The sequence below is a fragment of the Chrysemys picta genome, chromosome 12 (genome assembly GCF_011386835.1).
Source record: "Chrysemys picta bellii isolate R12L10 chromosome 12, ASM1138683v2, whole genome shotgun sequence".
Taxonomy (NCBI): Eukaryota; Metazoa; Chordata; order Testudines; family Emydidae; genus Chrysemys; species Chrysemys picta.
The window spans coordinates 3,913,454-3,937,842 of NC_088802.1; the positions used below are offsets into that span (position 1 = coordinate 3,913,454).

General features: G+C 51.0%; 1 protein-coding gene across 2 annotated transcripts; it reads left to right on the forward strand.

Annotated features, from left to right (window-relative positions):
- Positions 1 to 13,922: 13,922 nt before the first annotated feature.
- Positions 13,923 to 22,957, forward strand: LOC112061217 (E3 ubiquitin-protein ligase TRIM15-like). Of its 2 annotated transcripts, none has more exons than XR_006173644.2 (5): positions 13,923 to 14,447; positions 18,093 to 18,115; positions 18,819 to 18,934; positions 20,512 to 20,571; positions 22,215 to 22,957. XR_006173644.2 is itself a non-coding variant. In XM_042846972.2 (5 exons), the coding sequence occupies exons 1-5, from the start codon at positions 16,382 to 16,384 to the stop codon at positions 22,727 to 22,729; spliced, it is 855 nt and encodes a 284-aa protein (XP_042702906.2). In that variant the 5' UTR covers positions 16,295 to 16,381; the 3' UTR covers positions 22,730 to 22,957. The 2 variants fall into 2 exon arrangements, 1 of the variants encoding a protein (XP_042702906.2); XM_042846972.2 differs by lacking the exon at positions 13,923 to 14,447 and adding an exon at positions 16,295 to 16,522.
- Positions 22,958 to 24,389: the final 1,432 nt, after the last annotated feature.

The window sequence follows — 24,389 nt, forward strand, 5'->3', positions numbered from 1 at the left end:
CAATGTGTAACATATCCAGGAATGACTAATTCGATAAAATCACTTTTAGACACGGCTCTGGTTTACTTTGGCACCATTAGCAAAGAATTCATCTTTATCGAAAGTGAAAATGTTCTTCTTTCACTTCTGATCTGTTTTACGGAACTGATTATCTTTTATTGCCTACATTGTCCCAGCAGATATGTGTCAATAAGTGGCAAGTACAAAGTGTTTCCTTGTTAGCTTGTTGGATTTCCTTCATGGGTGTGCGGGGAGCAAATAACAAAGTCTTTGTATTGCCATGTCCTACAATGGCCCCTTTACTTTTGACAGGCCTCCTAGATGGGCAGGAGAGGATCCCTCCTGACTGGGGTCACCTTTACACAGCAAACATTTTTTACAGTTCAAAGCACAATTTACCTTTTACCTGATAGCAGGGGATACAGTTATTAGGAATGAGATTATTGCCACCAGCAACTTGGAAGCGTTTCCTGAAGTGTAAACACATTCTCGTGAGTCTAACCAACTTACCAGTGCTAGCAGCATGCAGAGGTGAGCTGGGCTGGTTCCCCACAATGAATCTGCCCGTGTTGAGCGGAGGCCTAGATCCTTGGCAGGAGCTGGCACCTGCTCTGCCAGCGTCACACCAGCTAGATGCAGGAACAACTTCTTGGTGTCCTTTGCAGGCCTAATAATGGGCCTGGAGCAATCGAGGACCCTGGGAGCAGAGCCACTCAGGGCCTCGGTGGGCAGCACATCCTGTGGTGTTTGGGCCCTCAAGGCTCAGAGCCTGTGGGTCATTGCTGGGCCAGGGTTGTCCGATGGTGGTGTGGCTGTGCCCAGAACTCAGGGACCAGCACACCCAGGCTGTAGCCTGCACATCCTCCCAAGGGGCTTTCACTGGGGGCAATGGTGGGGGAAGGGGGATGGTGTGGGAGACAGAGGGCAGCAATGATGAGTGAAGGGGGATGGTGCTGGACCCAGTGGGGTGCAAGAGTGGGGAAAGGGGGACGTGTGGGAGCCAGTGAGTTGTAAGGGTCAGGGGAGGCTTCCGGAGCTCTTCTCACAGCTCCTCATCTATCAGTGGAAGCACGGCTGTGTGACAAGGGGAGCCCCGATTGCCTGCCCTTTGTGAAGGCCCAGCTGATCTGGGCGCTATTGGTCTGCTCTTGGTGCTGAACACTAAGTATGGCCGGGGCAGGCCCATGAGCGGAGTCTGAGCCCCAGCGTGGTTTCCCTGATGTCAGCTCCCCCATCTCGGTGCCCTGAGCCTCTGTCCTGCACTCCTTAGTCGCACCTGGCTGCCTGGTGTATCTGTGTATGCGCTGGACGTCTCCCTTCTCAGCTGCCCGTGTCGCACCCCCCTTCTACAGCATGAAGAAAAGCAGAAGCAGGTCATTTGGGGAAGGGACTTTGGCTCAAATGAATCACAAGGTAATGTCCCCAAATTTACCCCCAGGTCTGTTATCCAGTCCCTCGACTGGCACGCTACCTTTCAATGCAATCGGAAACTACCTGTGTGTGAGAGTGAGAACACTGGGAAAATAGACTTGAAGCCACGTGCTCTCTTTCTATCCTGCTTCTGGCCCAGATTTCTCATTTGCACCCGCTCTGCACCGGCCTTCATAAAATCAGAAACTTCTAGTGACCTGTGGAACATTACGTTGTGCTGCTGGTTCTCCGTGGGGTGCATGAGCTGCGAACAAGGGAACCCCACTGACACCTGTGGATCCAGGCTTGTGACGTTATTGATATAATCTGGGACCATATAGATCATTGTTGCAACCAAGGTCCTGTAGTGGCACGCAAATCTTGTATAAAGGGGGTCAAATGGGGTGTCTAAGACAAGGTTATGGTTTACTGGTTATGATTATGCTGTCTATATGTGTGTATCACTTTTGTAGTTGAAGTTATGAATATTGGCTCTATACTGTCTGTATTTCAAACTTATGCTATGCTGCTGGGTGACATCCCAGACAAACTGGTGTTAGCTCTGCCTAGCCTGCTTGATGGCCCATTAAGGACCATCAGCTATACACTGGACCCATTGAGAGAAGTTACAAGGCAGATACGCCTTGTAACTCAGCAAAGTATGCAGGGACTGGCCCATGTGACTCCAGACTCCATTTTGCTGTAATTTTCCACAGTAAGAACAAAGAGGTATTCTTACACCTGGAAAAGACTATATAAGGCGGATGCCTCATCTCCATCTTGTCTTCAATCCTGCTTCATACCTCTGGAGGAACTTTGCTACAAGCTGAAGCTTTGAACAAAGGACTGAGGACCCATCCCAGCGGGGGATGTATTCCAGAGACTTGATTTGAACCTGCAGTTTATTCCATCGCTGCTGCAAGCCTGAACCAAGAACTTTGCCATTACTGTATGTAATTGATTCCATTTAACCAATTCTAACTCTCATCTCTATCTTTTTCCTTTTATGAATAAACCTTTAGATTTTAGATTCTAAAGGATTGGCAACAGCGTGATTTGTGGGTAAGATCTAATTTGTATATTGACCTGGGTCTGGGGCTTGGTCCTTTGGGATCAGGAGAACCTTTTTCTTTTACTGGGGTATTGGTTTTCATAACCATTTGTCCCCATAACGAGTGGTACTGGTGGTTATACTGGGAAACTGGAGTGTCTAAGGAGATTGCTTGTGAGACTTGCAGTTAGCCAGTGGGGTGAGACTGGAGTCCTCTTAGTCTGGCTGGTTTGGTTTGCCTTAGAGGTGGAAAAAAACCCAGCCTCGGGCTGTAACTGCCCTGTTCGAGCAATTTGTCCTGAGTTGGCGCTCTCAGTTGGGTTCCACCAGAACCGCATGGTCACAAGGCTGTATTTCTGGGAGAAGAATCTCCTTATAAGTACCAATAAATTTTAAAATGAAATCTTAGTTTGATATTGGGGGGCATATTTTAGGACTGTGCCTTGAACAAATGTCCTTAAATTGCATCACTAACACTACCAGCATGGTAATTTTCTGGCCCTTGGTGGCCAATCTGAGCCTGAGAAGAAGCCAGAATTTACCAATGTACATTGCCAAAGAGCCACAGTAATACGTCAGCAGCCCCCCATCAGCTCCCCCGCTCTGCTTCCAGTGCCTCCCGCCCACCGGCAGTCCCGCTGATCAGCGCCTCCCTCTCCCTCGACGTACCTCCCAATCAGCTGTTTCTTGGCAAGCAGGAGGCTCTGGGGGGAAGAGCGAGGGCACTGCAGGCTTAGGGGAGGGGGTGGGAAGGGGTGGAGTGGGGGCAGGGCCTGTGGCAGAGCCAGAGGTTGAGCAGTGAACACCCCCCGGCACATTGGAAAGTTGGCACCTGTAGCTCCAGCGCCGGAGTCGGTTCCTATACAAGGAACCGCATATTAACTTCTGAAGAACCGCATGTGGCCCTGGAGGAACAGGGTGGCCACCCCTGTTCTGGCCAGTGTGAGGACACATGTGGAATGTAATGAATTTGGAGAAATTGGGTCTAAAAAGAAAGTTCTGCTCAACTTTAAGTGGTGTTAGTAAGGACAATGTGGAACACATCCAGGAATTACTAATCTGATAAGATAATGTTTAGACACAGTTCCATTTACTTTGGCTCCGTTAGCAAAGAATTCATCTTTATGGAAAGTGAAACTGTTCTTCTTTCACTGCTGATCTGTTTTATGGAACGGATTATCTCTTATTGCCTACCTTGTCCCAGCAGCTATGTGTCAATAAGTGGCAGGTACAGATTATTTTCTTGTCGGCTCGTTGGATTTCCTTCATGGGTGTGCGGGGGGCAAATAACAAAGTCTTTGTATTGCAATGTCCCGTAATGGCCCCTTTACTTTTGACAGGCCTCCTAGATGGGGGAGAGAGGATCCCTCCTGACTGGGGTCACCTTTACACAGCAAACTGTTTTTTTTACAGTTCAAAGCACGATTTACCTTTTACCTGATAGCAGGGGATACAGTTATTATGACTGAGATTATTGCCCACCAGCAACTTAGAAGCATTTCCTGAAGTGTAAACACATTCTCGTGAGTCTAACCAACTTACCAGTGCTAGCAGCATGCAGAGGTGAGCTGGGCGGGTTCCCCACAATGAATCTGCCCGTGTTGAGCGGAGGCCTAGAGCCTTGGCAGGAGCTGGCACCTGCTCTGCCAGCGTCACACCAGCTAGATGCAGGGACAACTTCTTGGTGTCCTTTGCAGGCCTAATAATGGGCCTGGAGCAATCGAGGACCCTGGGAGCAGAGCCACTCAGGGCCTCGGTGGGCAGCACATCCTGTGGTGTTTGGGCCCCCAAGGCTCAGAGCCTGTGGGTCACTGCTGGGCCAGAGCTGTCCGATGGTGGTGTGGCTGTGCCCAGAACTCAGGGACCAGCACACCCAGGCTGTAGCCTGCAGATCCTCCCAAGGGGCTTTCACTGGGGGCAATGGTGGGGGAAGGGGGATGGTGTGGGAGACAGAGGGCAGCAATGATGAGTGAAGGGGGATGGTGCTGGACCCAGTGGGGTGCAAGAGTGGGGAAAGGGGACGTGTGGGAGCCAGTGAGTTGTAAGGGTCAGGGGAGGCTTCCGGAGCTCTTCTCACAGCTCCTCATCTATCAGTGGAAGCACGGCTGTGTGGCAAGGGGAGCCTCGATTGCCTGCCCTTTCTGGAAGCCCAGCAGATCTGGGCGTTCTTGGTCTGCTCTTGGTGCTGAACACTAAGTATGGCCGGGGCAGGCCCATGAGCGGAGTCTGAGCCCCAGCGTGGTTTCCCTGATGTCAGCTCCCCCATCTCGGTGCCCTGAGCCTCTGTCCTGCACTCCTTAGTCGCACCTGCCTCCCCGGTGTGCCTGTGTACGCGCTGGGCGTCTCCCTTCTCAGCTGCCCGTGTCGCACCCCCCTTCTACAGCATGAAGAAAAGCAGAAGCAGGTCATTTGGGGAAGGGACTTTGGCTCAAATGAATCACAAGGTAATGTCCCCAAATTTACCCCCAGGTCTGTTATCCAGTCCCTCGACTGGCACGCTACCTTTCAATGCAATCGGAAACTACCTGTGTGTGAGAGTGAGAACACTGGGAAAATAGACTTGAAGCCACGTGCTCTCTTTCTATCCTGCTTCTGGCCCAGATTTCTCATTTGCACCCGCTCTGCACCGGCCTTCATAAAATCAGAAACTTCTAGTGACCTGTGGAACATTACGTTGTGCTGCTGGTTCTCCGTGGGGTGCATCAGCTGCGAACAAGGGAACCCCACTGACACCTGTGGATCCAGGCTGTATTTCTGGGGGTAAGAATCTCCTTATAAGTACCAATAAATTTTAAAATGAAATCTTAGTTTGATATTGGGGGGCATATTTTAGGACTGTGCCTTGAACAAATGTCCTTAAATTGCATCACTAACACTACCAGCATGGTAATTTTCTGGCCCTTGGTGGCCAATCTGAGCCTGAGAAGAAGCCAGAATTTACCAATGTACATTGCCAAAGACCCACAGTAATACGTCAGCAGCCCCCTATCAACTCCCCCGCTCTGCTTCCAGTGCCTCCCGCCCACCGGCAGTCCCGCTGATCAGCGCCTCCCTCTCCCTCGACGTACCTCCCAATCAGCTGTTTCTTGGCAAGCAGGAGGCTCTGGGGGGAAGAGCGAGGGCACTGCAGGCTCAGGGGAGGGGGCGGGAAGGGGTGGAGTGGGGGCAGGGCCTGTGGCAGAGCCAGAGGTTGAGCAGTGAGCACCTCCCGGCACATTGGAAAGTTGGCACCTGTAGCTCCAGCGCCGGAGTCGGTTCCTATACAAGGAGCCGCATATTAACTTCTGAAGAACCGCAGGTGGCTCTGGAGGAACAGGGTGGCCACCCCTGTTCTGGCCAGTGTGCGGACACATGTGGAATTTAATGAATTTGGAGAAATTGGGTCTAAAAAGAAAGTTCTGCGCAACTTTAAGTGGTGTTAGTATGTGTTGACGTCACTAGGCCTCACCCTAGGTAACTCGGGAGGGTGGAAGGCCACTAAGTGTCAATGAAGCCTTCCTGCACTAGGCCTAAGTGAACCAAACTCTGTCCTTCCATGTTTAAACTCTAATCAACCTCAAAAGCCAGGTGCAATTGGAATATGTAAGCAACCAGTTATCTGTGTGCAACCCCCTGCTCAAGCAGTAATAATGAGGCTGCATGTTTCTGGCTGAAGGGAAAAAGGACAAGATAACGGTTTAAAGAAGTTACTAACAAGCTAGGCTTATAGCTGCCAAGAATGACTTAACTATTACCAGGGATGGGAGGGGTAGAGGGAGGAATGGGGGGGTGAAAGGGAGGGCTAGAGGGGAAAGGGCGGGATGAGGCTTAACTGCAAAATGTATAAAAGAAGAAAAACTGTTCCTGTTAATGTGCTTGATTTGAGACTTGCCAGTCTCCTTGCACCGCTTTGGGATCCCAAATAAACTTTGTTTGCTTCTCCCCCTGGTGTCTTTATTGGCGCGAAGCACACCGGGCAACGAACCCACTGTTGCTGTCCTCGAGCACACCTGTGCTGGCAACATATGGACAATGTGGAACACATCCAGGAATTACTAATCTGATAAGATAACCTTTAGACACCGCTCCCATTTACTTTGGCTCCGTTAGCAAAGAATTCATCTTTATGGAAAGTGAAACTGTTCTTCTTTCACTGCTGATCTGTTTCATGGAACTGATTATCTTTTATTGCCTACCTTGTCCCAGCAGGTATGTGTCAATAAGTGGCAGGTGTAGTAAGAGGAGGCCCTGAGATATAAATCTTGGTATCAGAGGCCCAGTCTGAGGCCTGAGGCCTAAACTAAAGTAATGGTCAAGACTTTGCTAACATAAAGCAAAGTTAAGCGGCAGGCCCTGCTCACAGAACCTGGCAAGGAAAGGGCTGATGCTGCAGAAAGAGACATACCTAAAAAGTACTGGACACTAGATATCAGAACACTCCAATACTGGAACATTCCACAGATAACATGGAACAGGCCGACCCATCCCAATGACAGGGGCAAAAGGGTAAAATGATGGATAAAGTTGTTTTGATCGAACCAACATGTACAAGGGGAGAGGTGGCACCTTACTACGTAGAGGGGTTGTACCTTGCTACGTAGAGGGGTTGCACCTCAATACGTCAGGAGTGATGTGTAACTTGTTTGTACCTGTGTATAAGAATGTGTCCCTGGGGTGGTGTCTTTGTCCAGCCAAGGGGGCAGTGGAAAGTCCCGCCACTGACTGAGCTGAGTCCATTGCCGAGCGGCACTTTCTAGTAGTATGCCTGGTAGACTAAGTAATCTACGGGGAACTGAAATTGTGTCAGGGTCGCAATAAACCTGGCCGAGGTGCCTTTGTACCTTACTAGACTCTGTTTATTGGGGGTTCTCGTCGGGTTTGCTGTGTCAGCTATCTGCGCAGAGCTGGGGCAGCACACAGAGGGAACACACGCACGCAGCCGCGTGATATCAACAGGAGAAAGCAGAAGCACCACACCGGTAGCATCTGACAACAGCAGGTACAGAATGTTTTCTTGTCGGCTCGTTGGATTTCCTTCACGGGTGTGCGGGGGGCAAATAACAAAGTCTTTGTATTGCAATGTCCTGTAATGGCCCCTTTACTTTTGACAGGTCTCCTAGATGGGCGGGAGAGGATCCCTCCTGACTGGGGTCACCTTTACACAGCAAACATTTTTTTTACAGTTCAAAGCACGATTTACCTATTACCATATAGCAGGGGATACAGTTATTATGACTGAGATTATTGCCCATAGCTTCTTAGAAGCGTTTCCTGAAGTGTAAACACATTCTCGTGAGTATAACCAACTTACCAGTGCTAGCAGCATGCAGAGGTGAGCTGGGCTGGTTCCCCACAATGAATCTGCCCGTGTTGAGCGGAGGCCTAGAGCCTTGGCAGGAGCTGGCACCTACTCTGCCAGCGTCACACCAGCTAGATGCAGGGACAACTTCTTGGTGTCCTTTGCAGGCCTAATAATGGGCCTGGAGCAATCGAGGACCCTGGGAGCAGAGCCACTCAGGGCCTCGGTGGGCAGCACATCCTGTGGTGTTTGGGCCCTCAAGGCTCAGAGCCTGTGGGTCACTGCTGGGCCAGGGCTGTCCGATGGTGGTGTGGCTGTGCCCAGAACTCAGGGACCAGCACACCCAGGCTGTAGCCTGCAGATCCTCCCAAGGGGCTGTCACTGGGGGCAATGGTGGGGGATGGGGGATGGTGTGGGAGCCAGTGGGGTGCCCACAATTCAGGGACCAGCATACCCAGGCTGTAGCCTGCAGATCCTCCCAAGGGGCTGTCACTGGGGGCAATGGTGGGGGAAGGGGGATGGTGTGGGAGCCAGTGATGTGTCAGGGTCGGGTGAGGCTTCCTGAACTCTTCTCACAGCTCCTCATTAGCTGCGAACAAGGGACTGACACATGTGGATCCAGGCTGTATTTCTGGGGGTAAGAATCTCCTTATAAGAACCAGTAAATTTTAAAATGAAATCTTAATTTGATGTTGGGGCACATATTTTAGGATTGCCTTGAACAAATGACCATAAATTTTCATCTTTAGCTCTAGTGTAACCACACACCTTCTGGATGTGGTGTTTATTAACTAAGAAAAGAAATGACAGTTACTGTTGTTAAGTGTTGAGGTCTGGAAAGTCAGTGCCTTGATAATGCTGTTCAGGCTGCTCCGTGCTTCTGTCCTTGGAGCTCCAGTGTTATCAGTACTAACAGCAGGTAATCCAACCTGCTAATTCAGCAGACTGCAATGCTGAATAGAGAAAGACCACAGGCATGGTTCAGTGATGAAGGCGTCGGCCAGGTTTATTGCCCTCAGGGCACAGTCCCGGAGCCCTGGCTCTGTGGTTATAGGTACACTAACATGTGGGTACCCCAAGGAGTTACTCAGTCAACAGAGGGAGTTTCTGCTGTCCCTTAGGCCACACAAAGGGTTAATGCGAGGTACCCTGATATTTATAGACTGAGACGAAGAACTGGAATAAACATCTTAAGTACCACTTTTCGTGTTTCATGACATCTGTTACCTCCCCTTGTGCCTGATATCTTGGACAAAACATCCCTATTCATTATTTTATCAAATCATTTTATCTTTTACTAGATTGGGATGTATCTGTATTAGCTGGAATATATTTATAAAACAATCTAATGTCTAGTACACTAGTACTTCTGACACATTCAAATCTCAAATGCAATGAAGCCAGGCTTCGTACTTGCTCCAGTGCTGATGAATTTGTTCTTTGCTTGTGTCCTCAGCCATGCCACAAGGGACTTGGATCAGGGGATATACATCTGCTACCGACTTGATGGCTCCTTCTTTGATCCTCAAAGACTCAGTGCTAAGACCAAGATGCTGGAGAAACTTCTTGTCAAGGCACTTTTTGCAGATGAGCATGCCTTGATGGCCTATAGGCACGACGAACTTCAGGTCATCGTTGATAGGTTTTCTGAAGCATCCTAGCTCTTTGGCCTCACCATCAGTCTCAAGAAGACTGAGGTCTTCTTCCAATGAGCATGTCATTCCAGTGCCTAAGCGTCAGCCATCTCCCAAAACAGATCTTGTATGGGGAGCTGAGTCATGATAAAAGAAAGAAGGGTCGTCCACGTAAGCGCTTCAAAGATAATCTGAAGTGCAGTCTCCAGTGGGCTGGCATCAGTCCCAAAGAACCTGAACAAATGGCTCAGAACAGGACTCACTGGCAATCTCTGACACGATCAGCATGTGACAGGATTGACTAAATCGTCTCCAGGCTGCACATGAAAGGCTCCACACAGCTGCATTAAACATCATAGATACGGACTTCCCATGTCCTCAGTGCGACCGACTGTGCATCAGAGACATATGCATAGCCATAGATGAGAATTGCAACAATATGGCCACCATCAGCGATGGACTACCAACATAATAATACAGTACACTAGCAAGAACTTTGCCAAGTCCATGTACTGGACAGTGAACTAGTAAGCATCTGCTTTAATACATGGCCTGACTTTCACAGCCTCTAGTTCAGGCCTCAGTGCTCCAAGCTCTCTCTCTCTCCTACAAGGTGAAAGCAGGTAAACATACGCACACAAATGAGTTACAGTCTTATTTCCAAGAGAGTAATAGAAGCTTTTGTGATATTCAAGATCTATATGTCCTTTAGGGCTAACCCCGGCCAAGCCCTGGGGAACTCTTCCTTATGCTTAGAAATCATCTCCCTTCAGAGTTCAAGCGACATAGAGATAACAATTTCTTTTTGACAAGGATTTTTATTCCTTTACTCCCAGAGTTCAAGCAGATGGGACAGGTGACTGTCTCTTCTTTATGGGTAGGGGGAGCAATCAACAAAGGCTTTTGTCCACTGATGTTCCACAATGGCTTGCCTGGGGTGTATGCATCTTCTTTTTTTGGAGAGAAGATGACAGTTCTTGTGATAAACTAGTTTTTCAAACTTGGTAATGCTTCACTCCTGACTGGGTTTAGCCGCTGTTTGTTGGCGGGAGAGAGCTCTCCTGCAGTTACTTTACTCATAGACAGCACACACAAGAAATAGAGATAATTTAGAAAGCGTGTGTTTAGTTTAGAACAAGGGTCGGCAACCTTTCAGAAGCGGTGTGCCGAGTCTTCATTTATTCACTCTAATTTAAGGTTTCGCGTGCCGGTAATACGTTTTAACGTTTTTAGAAGGTCTCTTTCTATAAGTCTATAATATAGAACTAAACTATTGTTGTACGTAAAGGAAATAAGGTTTTTAAAATGTTTAAGAAGCTTCATTTAAAATTAAATTAAAATGCAGAGCCCCCCGGACCGGTGGCCAGGACCCGGGCAGTGTGAGTGCCACTGAAAATCAACTCATGTGCCGCCTTTGGCACACGTTCCATAGGTTGCCTACCCCTGGTATAGAACTTCTTTTGCAAAGCTCATGTGTCTGTTTGCTTCAACTATTGTGTGTCCCTCCCTGTAGAAGCAAACTGTAACCCTGTATGCTACCAAGATGGGAGCTCTGGGAAAGGTTGTATTTAAGCTACTGGAGAGTCTGAGGGGGTCAGCCCTGGTCCTGGGCTGTGGTGTGACTGTTCCACTTCTGTGATGGGGTAACTGACAGCCGGTGCCCAGGAGATGTGCCAGAGATAGTAGCTGGGGGTTAGGTCGATGTAATGTAGCTGTGGCAATCAGGGCACAAAATTTTTCACAGCCCTGAGTGACATCACTAGGTTGATCCACTTTTAAGTGTAGACCAGGCTCAAGAGGGGTTTCCCCGGAGCTAGCTGAAAACACAGGGGCTGAGGGACTGGCAGGCAGCTTCGTGTGTGTGAGGCGGAAAGCCAAGGGAAGCAGTGGTGAGTTTGATCCCGGCAGGACAGGGAGAGACAGAGCTGGCTTCAGGTACAGGGTTCCCTGGAAAGGCAGATGTGGAGTTCTGAGTAAGGAAAGTGCTGGGTGCTGTTTGTTTCTACCCTGGTCAGGGCACAGGAATATGGGACGTTGTTTGTAAATAATAAAGACTGCACCAAAGAAATACCTGACTCCTATAATCCATTTCTCCTTCCAATGGAAGAATGTAGCAAGGCCCCAGAGACTGGCTGACTGCTCAAGTCAAAGGAGCAATGGTACAACCCGGGTCAGAATCTAGACCTATGGCAGCAGATGTGTTCGCGGGAGACATCTGCAGGGAGCTCCAGCAGCAAAGAGCCTGTGCAGAGAAGCAGACTGCGGCTCCTTGTGGACGTGAGCATGTCTGGCTTTGTGCGCTGAGCAGTCCCCATTGTCCCTTCTCTCCGGCCTGACACGCCTCTCCCCAGAGTCAGACAAAACCCAAACATGCATCCCTGGCTTGTATTTCCCCCCCAGCAGGACCAGGCCACACCGTGATTATGGGCTCAGTATTGGCCCAAGGAGAAATAATGATGGGAAGAGACCGGGGCAGATGGAATGGGGTGGCGTATGGGATGGGTAGGATTGTTCCCTTCTGTCTATGGAGTTTTTCAAAGTTTAAAACCACAATCTTCTTTCCAGCTCTTAGCTGGCCTTTTGAAGGGGCTGGGCTGTACTCCTTAGACTGCAAAGTCATAAAGTTTAGAATACTTACCATAAAATCACCCTTCAGGTCAAGGTTGCTCTTGGTTAATATGTTGCTGATGTTTTTATGCCTTGTCACTAGCACACACCCAGGGCCGCCGAGAGCCGGTTTGGGCCCTGGTGAAATATTTTTTGGGGCTCCCCAGCAAGGGCGGAATGGCTAAAGAGGTCCAACGAGAGGGTGGGGAAGCCGGACCCCAGGCTCCCTTCCGGACCGCCGGGCCCCAGTAATTTGTACCGGCTTCCCTTCCTCTCGTTGGCCGTGCACACACCAGCTGCCGCTGACCTTGACCCAGGGAGCCCCTGTAGCCCGGCTCGTCCCAGGCGGGTGGCTGGATGTTCAGCAAGACACAGCCAAGCCAAGGCTCCTCTACACACACATTGTGTCCCTGACATAACTCAATGGGGTTCAGTTCCCACCCATTGTTGTTTCACTGCAAGTCTGTGTGTGGCTGTAGACACCCACTGTGACGGGTTGGATCACAGAAACCCCCTTGGGAACTGCCAACTGATGTGCCAAGACTACTTCTGCCCCTGCTTTCCTGCCCTGGCAGCTTAGGACTCCAGCACCCTGTCTTGTTGAGCCAGACACTCCCGTCTGCTCCAACTCAGACCCAGGGTCTGAACCACGTGCCCCAAAGCTCCAGACTTAACTGAAAGCAGCTCACAGAAGTGTTCCAGGCTTTAATGCTCAGATGCCCAACTCCCAGTGGGGTCCAAACCCCAAATAAATCCATTTTACCTTGTATAAAGCTTATGCAGGGTAAACTCATAAATCGTTGGCCTTCTATAACACTGATAGAGAGATATGCACAGTTGTTTGCTCCCCCAGGTATTAATACATACTCTGGGTTAATTAATAAGTAAAAAGTGATTTTATTAAATACAGACAGTAGGATTTAAGTGGTTCCAAGTAGTAACAGACAGAACAAAGTGAATTACCAAGTAAAATAAAATAAAACACGCAAGTCTGAGTCTAATACAGTAAGACAACTGAGTATAGATAAAAACCTCCCCAGTTCCAGTAAGCTTCTTTTTACAGACCAGTCTCCTTCTAGTCTGGGTCCAGCAATCACTCACACCCCCTGTAGGTACTGTCCTTTGTTGCAGTCTCTATCAGGTATCCTTGGGGGTGGAGAGGCTATCCCTTTAGCAAGCTGAAGACAAAATGGAGGGGTCTCCCACAGGCTTAAATAGACTTTCCCTTGTGGGGGGAGACCCCCTCCTCTCTCCTATGCAAAGTCCATCTCCAAGATGGAGTTTTGGAGTCACACGGGCAAGTCACATGTCCATGCATGACTGAATTTCTTACCAGCCAAGCCACATTCCTGGGAAAGCTCCAACGTGGATTGGCGACTTCGAGTTCATTGTTGGCTTAAGTGGTTCTTGACTGGGCATTTAATTTGCACATTCCTTTTTCAGTAGAAATCAAGCAAGTGCCAATATTCCTAACTTCAAGTACAAAAATGATACATGCATACAAATAGGAGGAATGTAGTCAGTAGATCATAACCTTTACATAGATATGTTACATGGCATATGTAGCATAAAACATATTCCAGTTATATTATATATACATTCATAAGCATATTCCCATGAAGCCTTATGGGGTACATTGTCACAACCACCTCATTGTGAATTAAGAATGTCCTCGTTGGGTTGAGGGCACGTCTACACAGCACCTGGGAGCTGTGATTCCCAGCTCGGGTACACATACACGTGCTGCTGGAATAGAATCCAGCCCGACCTCTGCCTGGACACGCACTGTGTAGACAGACACTGAGTTTAAGCTTTCATGTTCTTGTTTGTTTGTTTCATTCCTTCTTTTCCCTTCATTCGCTTTCTGCTCCTTTACAACCCACTGCTCCCCCATTCCTTGCTGATGTAATTCTTTTGTTCTTCTTTTCTTATCTTTCTCTAGCTCCTCCTCCTGATCTCTCCTTTCCCTCCTTCACCTGTGCAGCTGATATGGGACCTCCAATCATCAGCAAAGTCATTTCTGATACGAAGAGTACAAAAGCCAAGAGATCCCAGCAGCTTTGGCCAGGGTGACTCCTGTACTGGAAATATAAGAGGAAACCAAATAGCCAATCTGCCTGGAATATCTGACAGACCCAGTGACCATAGACTGTGGGCACAACCTCTGTTGAGGCTGCATCACTCAGTACTTGGAGAAACGGGCAGGTGGGGCATATGACCCCTTGTGCTGCCCCAGCTGCAGAGCCTGGATCTGGAAAGGGACTCTCTGAAATAACTATCAGCTAACAAATATAGTGGAAAAAATCAAACCACTAGACTTCAAACCAGGAAAAGAGAATTTGTGTGAGAGACACGACAAAGGCCTGGATCTGTTCTGTGAAGAGGCCGGGGACGCCGTTGCTAGAGATCCCCGGAGCACAGATATCACACGGTGCTTCTCCTGGACGAGGCTGCCCAGGAAAATAAGGTAGGCGACACTGTGGATCCGGGTTAATTCAACCCTTTTCTTTTCAGATGGTCTCAGAGCCTCAGAATCTCCCACTTTCCCAGATTTCCTCCCTTGATCTCTGGCTCCACTTAAATCTCTCCCCTGCAGGCTCCTTCTTCTGGGCAGGTGCAGGGAGCCCTGGCCACGGATGGCACCCAGCCTGTCAATCCCGCACTGTTCATTAGGGAGAGGTGGGCACTAGATCTCCGGGTGAGGCACTTTCCTCGCACACAGGACGGAAGGAAGATGTGTCTGTGCTGCTGCCAGGCCAGGAATGGAAGGAACAAGCTGCTCCCACTGCACCCCTGACAGCCCAGGCACTGCCAACGGGGTGTTCATATTAATCATGAACCGAGCAGCCCTCACTCTGGTGCACGGAACACATGGGCACTGGAACAGAGAGGGCCAAGGGATCATGGCCCTCCGAGTTTTCATCACAGGCCCGGTCCCCGGCCTCTCCTCTTGCTCCCAAGGCTGGAAGCTGGAGCAGCAGCTGCCCAGGGTGGGGTGGGGGCCAAGAGAAGCCCCCGGCCTGTGTCCCCACCCCCTGTGCGTGTCCCCACCCCCTGTGCTCCCCGCTAGGGCAGGTGGAGACTCCGCAGCTCCCTATAGCTGCCTGCACAGCTCTTATCCTGACCCAGCTCCAGCTTCCAGCCTGGTCTCGGGGTTGGGACTCGGGGGCCAAAGAGCCACAGCCGGGCCATGGTGAGAGCTGCGTGGGCAGCTGTGGGGAGCCGCAGGCCCTCCACTTGCCCAGGGCAGGGAGCCTGGGGGGACATGGGCTGGGGGCTGCTCTCGGGTGCCCCCCACTCTGGGCAGATGCAGGAACCTGGGCTCCCCAGCTCAGCTCTGGCTTCTGGCTTGGCCAGGGATGGGGCCTATGGGGAAGAGGTGGGGCAGGGCAGGGCCACGGAGGGGGCAGGGGCCTCAGGGTACCTCCAGTTTTAGGAAGAAACCTTCACCTCTGATGGAACATATATACAGGAGAGGGTTTAAACACCGGTACCATGGGTTCTTCCCTAGGGACCCATCTCTGGAGTCACGTGATTAAAACAGACCTTCAGGTTTCATAATAAAAAAAAATCAGCAACTAAACAGTAACTTTCTAGCCCATATGATTGAACAGAAAAGTTTGAAAGTCTTATAACTTTCAAGCATAACTGTTATAGTGACGTGTGCCTGAGTCTGCAGAGAGCCTGAGCCAATAGTTCTGGGAAGAGGTAACTGCCCCATGCATCTCAATAGGGTGTTCACTCCAAGAACTACTCCTCTGGGGTCCTCAGCCACCTCTCCCCAGCTCTCTGTGTGCAGCAGGCGGGGAAGAAGGCAGTGGGCCCAACTCACCATCCCAAGAAAATAAACATGATACACAAATCTGTGCGGGCGACATGTGTACTGAGATCCCTGTCCCAAAGAGCTTGCCGTCTATAAAGATGAGTAGAGACAAATTCCCCCTCCCCTCCAAACAAGCATTTCTATGTGTCATTTATTTTCTTTTCAAACATAGTCTCAGCACCTTCTGAATTTTCTGCTCGACTCAGATGGTATTTACCCAAAATAAAACATCGCCCTTTGACGGGGCAGACTGTAGCCCTCTGCCCCTTTAAAATAAAAAATCTGACTCCTACCCAGGGCCATGGTTGAACTTACTGTTTGTGCATTACTCAGGTTCAATGGCTCCAAAATTGTCCCTTGACCCTCACAAATCTGTGCATCATTGCTAGCTAGCTTTCAACCCCCTGAGCTTCTCTCAGGGTGGTTCTTTGGTGCTTGACCTTTAGCACACAGCAAAGGGAAACACCCAGTTGTGTTGCAGGTGGGGCACATTTCTGAGCTCAGGAAAGCGAACCTTACCCTGTTACGCTGGCCAGAGGGAGCCATGGCTGCAGAGCACCCTGTGGAAAGGCTCCAGGATGAAGCTGCTCGTCCCATCTGTCCGGAGTAGGTCCGAGAACCTGCCACTCTGGAGGGTGGCCACAATTTCAGCCGAGCCGAGCCTGCAGCCCCCAGTGCTGGGAGGGATCCGATACAGCCGCCTCCTGCCCTCAGCAGAGGTGGATTAAGATTTATTGAGGCCCTGGGCACAAAGAACAGTTGGGCCCCACACACTCTGGTGACCAGGGGGCGCCAGAACCGGGGAGGGCAGCCATCGCCTCCCCCCACATTTTAACGAGGTGACACGTAGCTGTGGCTAGTGAGGGGGACAAATAAAAGGTTCTGGGGGGGTCACCCCCCCCCCATATCTCGGGGCCCCTGTGGTGCAAATGCCCAGCAGCTCTCCCCTTGGCAGCGGTGCTCTGTGTGGCTGTGTAGCCCGGGCAGGGAGGAAGCGCAGGGCTAGTGGCTGTATTATCATAGCACCTGAGAGCTTCAGTCAAGGACCAGGACCCCACTGTGCCAGGCTCCTCCCCCAGCCATCAGTGGGGCTGCTTCACCCTCCCTGCTGCTGGAGTCCCACAGGTTGCCTCTGCCGCCACCCCCTGCCCCACCTCGGTGGATAGTCCGCAGAGCAGGCAGCAACCCTGGGACTCAGGCAGTCGAGAGGGCGAAGCAGCCCCGTGTGGCGGGGAAAGAGCTCAGCAGGCAGCCAGCCCCCTGCTCCTTCCTTCCTCTCTGCCAGGGGGAGCGCTGCCTCCTCGCGCCGGGCATCCCCGCCACGGACATCTTGAGAGATCTGGGGGGTACGTGACCCCGGCCTGCATGCCGCCACCACACATCGCCTCTTTAGCCTTGGGTAGACAGGCCTGTGCCAGCCTCCTCCTGGTGGGGGGATGGACTGAGATGGGCCTTACCCCCTCCTCACCCTGCTCCTCCTCTCCCGCCCCCCCTTGTGCACATGTTCCGGTGCTCTGGGGGCCCCAAATTGGCTGGGACTCAGTGGCCCCGTGTGTTAATCTGCCACTGGCCCTCAGTAAAGAGAAACTGTGCAACAGAGAAACCTCAGGCCAAACAGGCACCTGGTGAAGGAGCTAGAAACAGCTGGGTTTAGAGGCAGCGAAGGGAGCAGGAAGGCAGAGGGTGTGTGGGGAACACCAGGAGCCTCTGAAACTCTTCTGTGAAGAGGATCAAACTTCGACCTGTCTGGTTTGCGATAGAGCTCACCTGGTGGTTCCCAAAGAGGAGACTGCCTAGGAGTACAAAGTCAGGAATTGCTGTTAAGCTGAATAACTTTAGATTTTGTATAATTTATTAAACTATTGATTGGATGAATAATTTTGGATTTTAATTCCAGATTAATTTCATAGCAAGTTGCCTACCGCGGCTATTGGTGTAACTGCATCACTGAGCTTTGTAATGCCTCCATTGTACGAAACGTACTAAAAAAATACATTATGTGTCATGAAAACTTTAACGATGTCCAGTGCAAGAAACATGGCTCTGAGAAGCTGAATTCTTTTCCAAACCATTTCCCACTTGGGGCCATTTGAGCAAGAGGGTCCCATGGCTGCAGAGAACCCAGTGTAACTGCAAAAAAAAAAAAAAAAAAAAACACGAGGAGTTCTTGTGGCACCTTAGAGACCAACAAATGTATTTGGGCATAAGCTTTCATGGGTTATGTAACTGCATTACTCAGCTCTGTAAAGCCTTCGTTGAGTGATAGATTCTTTCTGTCTTTCCCTCCAGGACATCAGAAGCACCTTGAGCAGGTACGTGGTTCTTCTCACTCTCTCTCACACTTCACAACACTGGGAAAGAGCTTGGAGACGATGTTAGCATCCCATCTCCCCCGGGCTCTACAGCAAAATGTGCGGGGAAGTCACATGTTGGATACAAAATTCTCTCTTAAACTTTATCCTGAGCGTCTCACCTTTTCTAGACGACTCTGGAATTCTCCATGCAGTGAGAAGCACTGACCTCAAGTATTTCCTAGAGATGTGACGTCCCTGGGGGATTGTGGGGCTGGAATATGGACCTGTCACTGCTGGGGCACTGGTCACCATTCAGCTCAGGGCAGCAGTGGTCGAGAGTCTTTCCCAGCTGAGGGCTGTTTGGAGACCTGGGTGGAATGAACTCGGGAGGAGGGTGTTGGTGTCTCAGTTTTTAGTGGACAGATTTCTACAACACTGAACATGGGAACCTCCTATCGCTCAGCGCATGGAGGCCAAGGAGTGCATAGAGACTCAATTCCCCTTTTATCGCCATAGCTGGTCTCTCCAGGCCAGAGTTGAACAATATCAACGGGATCTTCAGAGGGAAGGTTTGACTGGCAGAGCCTGAACTACACCTGCTCTGAGGCTGGGAGAAGCAGAGGATTCTAACTCCAGCCCCATTAGAGCAGCAACTTTCACTGACAACAAATTATTAAGTGTCACTAAATGCAGTAAACCATGTGAAATTGTTTCTGTCCAGGTGTGAGAAGGGGAAGTTCCAGCAGCCAGAGGAGATTTCTCCTGAACTGGAAAAGAGACTCAACGATTTCTCCCAGAAACCTGTTGCTCCAATGGCGATTCCGAGGGAATCCGAAGGTACCAAGAAGGGATCTAGGAGGGGAAATTGGGATGAGCCTCTGAGACTGTGGGAGGAGAGTGGGCTCTGGCCGATTGGTTCATAATTAGACGATGCTTCTATTATATTGTTGGGTGAGAATGCCACACACTTGGGGTCCAAGTCACTCAGGCTGATTAATTCAAACCTTTGTTTGTACCAAAAGCATGTCTGCCATTACAGTGACTGTTAAAGTAAGCGATGAGAGACATACAGAAAGAAGAACCAGCCTCTTATCATCTCCTGGGGCATAGGCAGGTCACACTGAATTTCTCCCATGAAGCTCCGACAACTCCTTACGATGTCTGACATATTATACGGGTCCAAATGATCTATGGATTAGTTCTTTTCCAAACACCTTTGAGAGTTATGAATATTAGTATATTATGTAACCCATACACTACACATACACAAACTTTCGAATTGGCGGGGCTTTGGATGGCCAAGCCATATGCCTGTTGTTGTTCTCTTTTCTGACTGAATTTTTATTAAGACTCAGATTTCGTCTCAGATATTATTAGTAAAAATCACAGACAGGTCACAAAAATTCACAGAAGCCCATGACCTGTCTGGGATTTTTCCCAAAAATATCCCTGTAAAATGGGGAATAAGGAGGGTCCAGCCCCCACAGTGATTGGGGACTCTGGGGTCCCCTTCCCTGTCCCCCGCAGCAGTTGGAAGCTCCAGGGTTCCCTCGGCGTCCGCAGCGACTAGGAACTCCTGGGGCCTGCTGCCAGCAGCAGCTGAGAGCTGCAGGGCTCCCTGCTGAACTCCATGAATTCGGGATTTACCAAAGGTCACAACATACAGGCCCCAATTTAGCAAACTGGCCTAACTTGGGACACCAGCATTTCTCGCTCCCAGCTAGAGAACTGCAGGGCAGGTGCTCCAGAGCTGTGTAACCTCTGCAGCTGCAGGTAGAGTCAATGGGACCTGCAGGTGCTCAACCCCTCTGAGAGCCAGGCCTTGGAGCCTAAAGGTCACCATCCAAAATCTAGACCCTAAATTAAAGGCCATTTGTTAAAGCTGGACTCAGCCCATCACTGTGCTCTGGTCCCGTATGGCAGCTAGACTGGGCCAAACGGGCTGTAGGGGAGGAGAAAGCCCCTTCCATGGGGTAAGGAATCCGTCCTCCACAGGAACTTGTGCCAAGGGAACCAACATGGGAAAAGTTAATTTCATGCCAAAGTCTTTGCATAACAGGGGGTGGGGTGGGGTCTAGGTTATGACAAAGGCAGCAAATGAATGAGACAAACCAACTGGGGTCTGAAGGGTGGAAGGGGAGAAGGAGGGGAAAAGTAAATCTCTCTTACAGATTGTCTGTCCTGGGATGGTTGCTAGGCTTCATGGATGTTGGTTCCATGGCTGAGAGATGCCTGAATGAGAGAGAAATAGAAGGTTTCAGATTAGTTTATATTAAATACCTGAGTGTGTGTCTGTCTGCTTCTCTGTCATAATTAAAACCAGTTCTCTGAGTTCAGAGTTATAAATATGAGAGTTCCGCGGTTATAAATATGAAAGCCTAAAATCTCCTCTCTTTTCTCCTTTCCCCCGCCAGACACACTGTCCTCTGAACTGGAGACCCAAACTTGGGAATCCCTAGGAGCATACACACAGGGTGAGATTGCAGGTGGAGACTGTCTTTGAGTTATGAGAAAATTACAGTGCAAATATCTTCATGAGATTGTAGCTAAAGTTCCCAACCAAACCAACAGCGACCATGACACACAGCCCTAAAAATAACCCATTAAGCAGGAAGGAGATCCAGGGGCCCATATCCCGCCCCTCCCATTTTTTAAAGTGGAATGACAAAGCCCCGCCCACTTTTCAACATGGGCACAGTTTGGAGGCAGGGGGCCACGTTGCCCCCCAAACAGCAAGCCTTGGGCAGGTGTGGAGCGTCGCAGGCAGTGGCTGGGCTTCATGGGGGGGCAACTAATTGGCTCCCCCCACCTGTGTAGTGCAGCCCCTGCCCCTGGCACCAGCCTCTTCTGGTGCTGGCCTCTCTCAGTGGCCCCACCCTAGGGTTACCATAAGTCCAGTTTTTCCCGGACATGTCCGGCTTTTCGGCAGTCAAACCCCCGTCCGGGGGGAATTGCCAAAAAGCCGAACGTGTCCGGGAAAATGCCGGCCGGGCACTTCCCCTCCCGCGGCTGCTCTGCTCCTCCCCTGACTCTTTGCCTCTGTTTAAGAGCCGAGCTGCCCGAGCGCTATGGGCTTCAGGCAGCCCCCTTGCCTCCGGACCCCAGCCGCCGGCCGGGCACTTCCCCTCCCGGGCTCCGGCGGCGCAGGTTCCGGAGGCATGGGGGCTGCCTGAAGCCCATAGCGCTCGGGCAGCTCGGCTCTTAAACAGAGCCGAAGAGTCAGGGGAGGAGCAGAGCCGCCGGCCGCGGCGGCTCTGCTCCTCCCCGACTCTTCGGCTCTGTTTAAGAGTCGAGCGCTATGAGCTTTGGGCAGCCCCCATGCCTCCGGACCCTGCGCCGCCGGAGCCCGGGAGGGGAAGTGCCCGGCCGGGGGCGCAGGGTCCGGAGGCATAGGGGCTGCCCGAAGCCCAAGCACTACCGGCTTCACGGTTTGCTGGGCAGCCTCCAGACCCTGTGCCCCCGGCTGGGCGCTTCCCCTCCCGGGCTCCAGCTGCGCTGGGGAAGCGCCGGCTGGGGGCGCAGGGTCTGGGGGCTGCCTGGCAAACCGTGAAGCCAGTAGCGCTCGGGCAGCCCTTTCTGCGTGGCTGGGAGTGGGAGGGGGCGGAGTTAGGGTGGAGTTGGGGCGGAGTTAGGGCGGAGTTGGGGCGGGGCTGGGTGGGAATGGGCGGGGCCAGGGCCCCGTGGAGGGTTCTCTTTTTTTATTTGTTCAATATGGTAACCCTATCCCACCCCTGCTCCTCTTCCCCTGAGGCCCTGCCCTTGGCCTGGGAGTAGAGGCTGCATTAGGGGTGGGAATTTCACTTTGTGGTTTAAAGTTGGTACCTGCCTCTTCTGCTCCCTCCTCACTAAATCCTTCTGACACATTCCTGGCTGTGTCTGCTGCTGGGGATGGAGCAGCTCCAGCAGCGGGAGTCGAAGCTTTTGCAGGCAAATGAGAAACAGAGCGAGGAACTGCAGGGACATCTCTGCTCAGCCTCAGGTGTCCAGGACAGAGGCAGCTCCCTGGGATCCAGGCCTGTCCCAGCCAGAACAGGGCTGCCGGGGAGTGTGAGGACTGGACCCAGCCTCCCCCAGGGCTCAGCTCTGTCGCTAACGCTCTGATTCTCTCTCTCCCCAGAGAATGTGACTCTGGATCCAGACACGGCTCATCCCCAACTCATCCTGTCTGAGAATCGGAAAAGTGTGAGCTGGGGAAACACACGGCAGCAACTGCCCAGCAACTTTCAGAGATTTGATTCTTGGGGCTACGTGCTGTGCTGTGAGGGGTTCACCTCGGGGAGACATTGCTGGGAGGTGGAAGTGGGGCCTGGGGGATACTGGGCCGTGGGGGTGGCTAGAGAGAATGTGGCCAGGGGAGAAAAAATCCTCCGTAGCCCTGATGACGGGATCTGGGCTGTGGAGCTGTGGGGGAATCAATTCTGGGCTCTCACCTCCCATGAAACCCCCCTGCCCCTGAGCCAGGTCCCCAGGAGGATCCGGGTTTGTCTGGACTGTGACCAGGGGCAGGTGACCTTTATCGATGCTCATAACAAGGCCCCGATCTTCACTTTCCCGCCGGGATCCATCCCTGGGAAGAGAATCCAACCCTGGCTCCGGGTGGGGTCGGGAACCCAGCTCAGACTGTGGCCCTGAGGGATGCGAGGGTGCGGGTGGGGGCTCCGTGGGGGCCAGTGGCGGATTAATGATTTTGCCGCCCCTAGGCCCAGAAATAATTGCTGCCCCAGGCCCTATATTAACTTGTTTTAGTCTTTTTACAAATTTGTTTGAACTAAAATAAATCTAAATATCACTACTATTCTCAACTATTTTTTCTGTCTCACTAACTGATTAAAAAAAAATCTATTTTGCACGTTTGCTATCATTTCATTGTACCTTTCTTTTTTTTGTATAGCATTTTCTTTTAACTGAGAACCGCTTAATTTCTTCCTTCCGGTCATATTAGTAATGTTTAGGATTCTCGCGAGTATGTTTACTAAATGGCGCCGCGCCATCATCGATGGTTTCAATACGTGTTATGATTGGTAGAATCGTAGCGTCAATGATGCCGCGATTACAAAAATGCTGCTATTATAAATTTGCCGCCCTAGGCCTCGGCCTTGTCAGCCTAGGCGATAATACGCCACTGGTTAGAGTGACCAGACAGCAAATGTGAAAAATCAGGACGGGGGTGGGGGGTAATAGGAGCCTATATAAGAAAAAGACCCAAAAATCAGGACTGTCCCTATAAAATCAGGACATCTGGTCACCCTACCGCTGGTGGGGGCCCTGAGCAGGGGTGAAAGTAAGGCAGTACGGGCCGGTACGGCGTACCAGTAAAAAGTGGCTGCCGGTACCGGCCCCTACCGCCTTACTTTAACCTCCCTTCCCCTTTTGTCCCCCCAGGCTGCCAACGGAGCAAAAGGAGCAGCTGCCCTGGGGCCAGCAATTTAGAAGGGCCCGGGGCTCCGATCGCTGCTGCGGTAACAGCGGGAGCCCCCAGCCCTTTAAGTAGCCGCTGGGGCCCCAGGCGGTGCGGGCCAGTGGCCAGACAGCCTAGAAGGGCTGGCTGGGGGACACTGAGCTCCAGGCCTGCCCTTTCTGCCAGAGGCCCCGCCCCTTCCCCCCGGGGGGGCGGAGTCAGCCCATACCCTCCCTCCCTGCAAGAGGAGCAGAGGGGCCAAAGTCACCTTCTCCTATAACTAAGGGACAGCTGGTCACACGGTAAAATTGTCACACACAGGGGATGAGTGGGGGTGCAGCTAGACCCAAACCATTATATAATCTTTTAAAATAATCATTATTTTGGGTCATTCTCAGCATTTTTTAAAAGCTCCTGAGGTTGGCAGGAGAGGCAGGGACAGGGCGGGTTTAACCAGAGGGCGTAGAAGAAACAAGAAGAAAAATTTGAATGAAAATAAAACAAGAATAAAGGGAGAGTCCTGGAGAAATGGTGACAACCAGAAATAAAAAGTGACAGGAAAATATCCCTGACAGGGGAACCAGCCCGGGGGCAGCAAGAGGGGAAAGGATAAAATCACAGAGGTGGGATTGGAGATGCCCTGTGACAAGGAGAAGAGGAGAGTGGGAGGGATATAGGAAAATAGGCAGGGGTGGGAAGTGAGGGCTAGAAAAATTACAAATAAAAAAGGGCAGGAAAAGGAACGTAAGGGGGACAGAGAGATTTTTTACGTGTTACTGAAAGTGAGACTGTAACTCATTAATTCCCTATGTTAATTCCTGGACAATTGTGCTATTTTTGTGCCATTAAGGAAACTGTTCTGGCTACCCTGTAGCTGGGGATCTCCTCCCGACA

Excerpts from the sequence above, each read along its gene's own strand:
- LOC112061217 (XM_042846972.2), top strand. The coding sequence starts at position 16,382 with ATGAAGCTGCTCGTCCCATCTGTCCGGAGTAGGTCCGAGAACCTGCCA. Across the intron at positions 18,935-20,511 it reads GATTCCGAGGGAATCCGAAG|ACACACTGTCCTCTGAACTG; the intron begins GTACCAAGAAGG and ends TTCCCCCGCCAG. Across the intron at positions 20,572-22,214 it reads CCTAGGAGCATACACACAGG|AGAATGTGACTCTGGATCCA; the intron begins GTGAGATTGCAG and ends CTCTCTCCCCAG.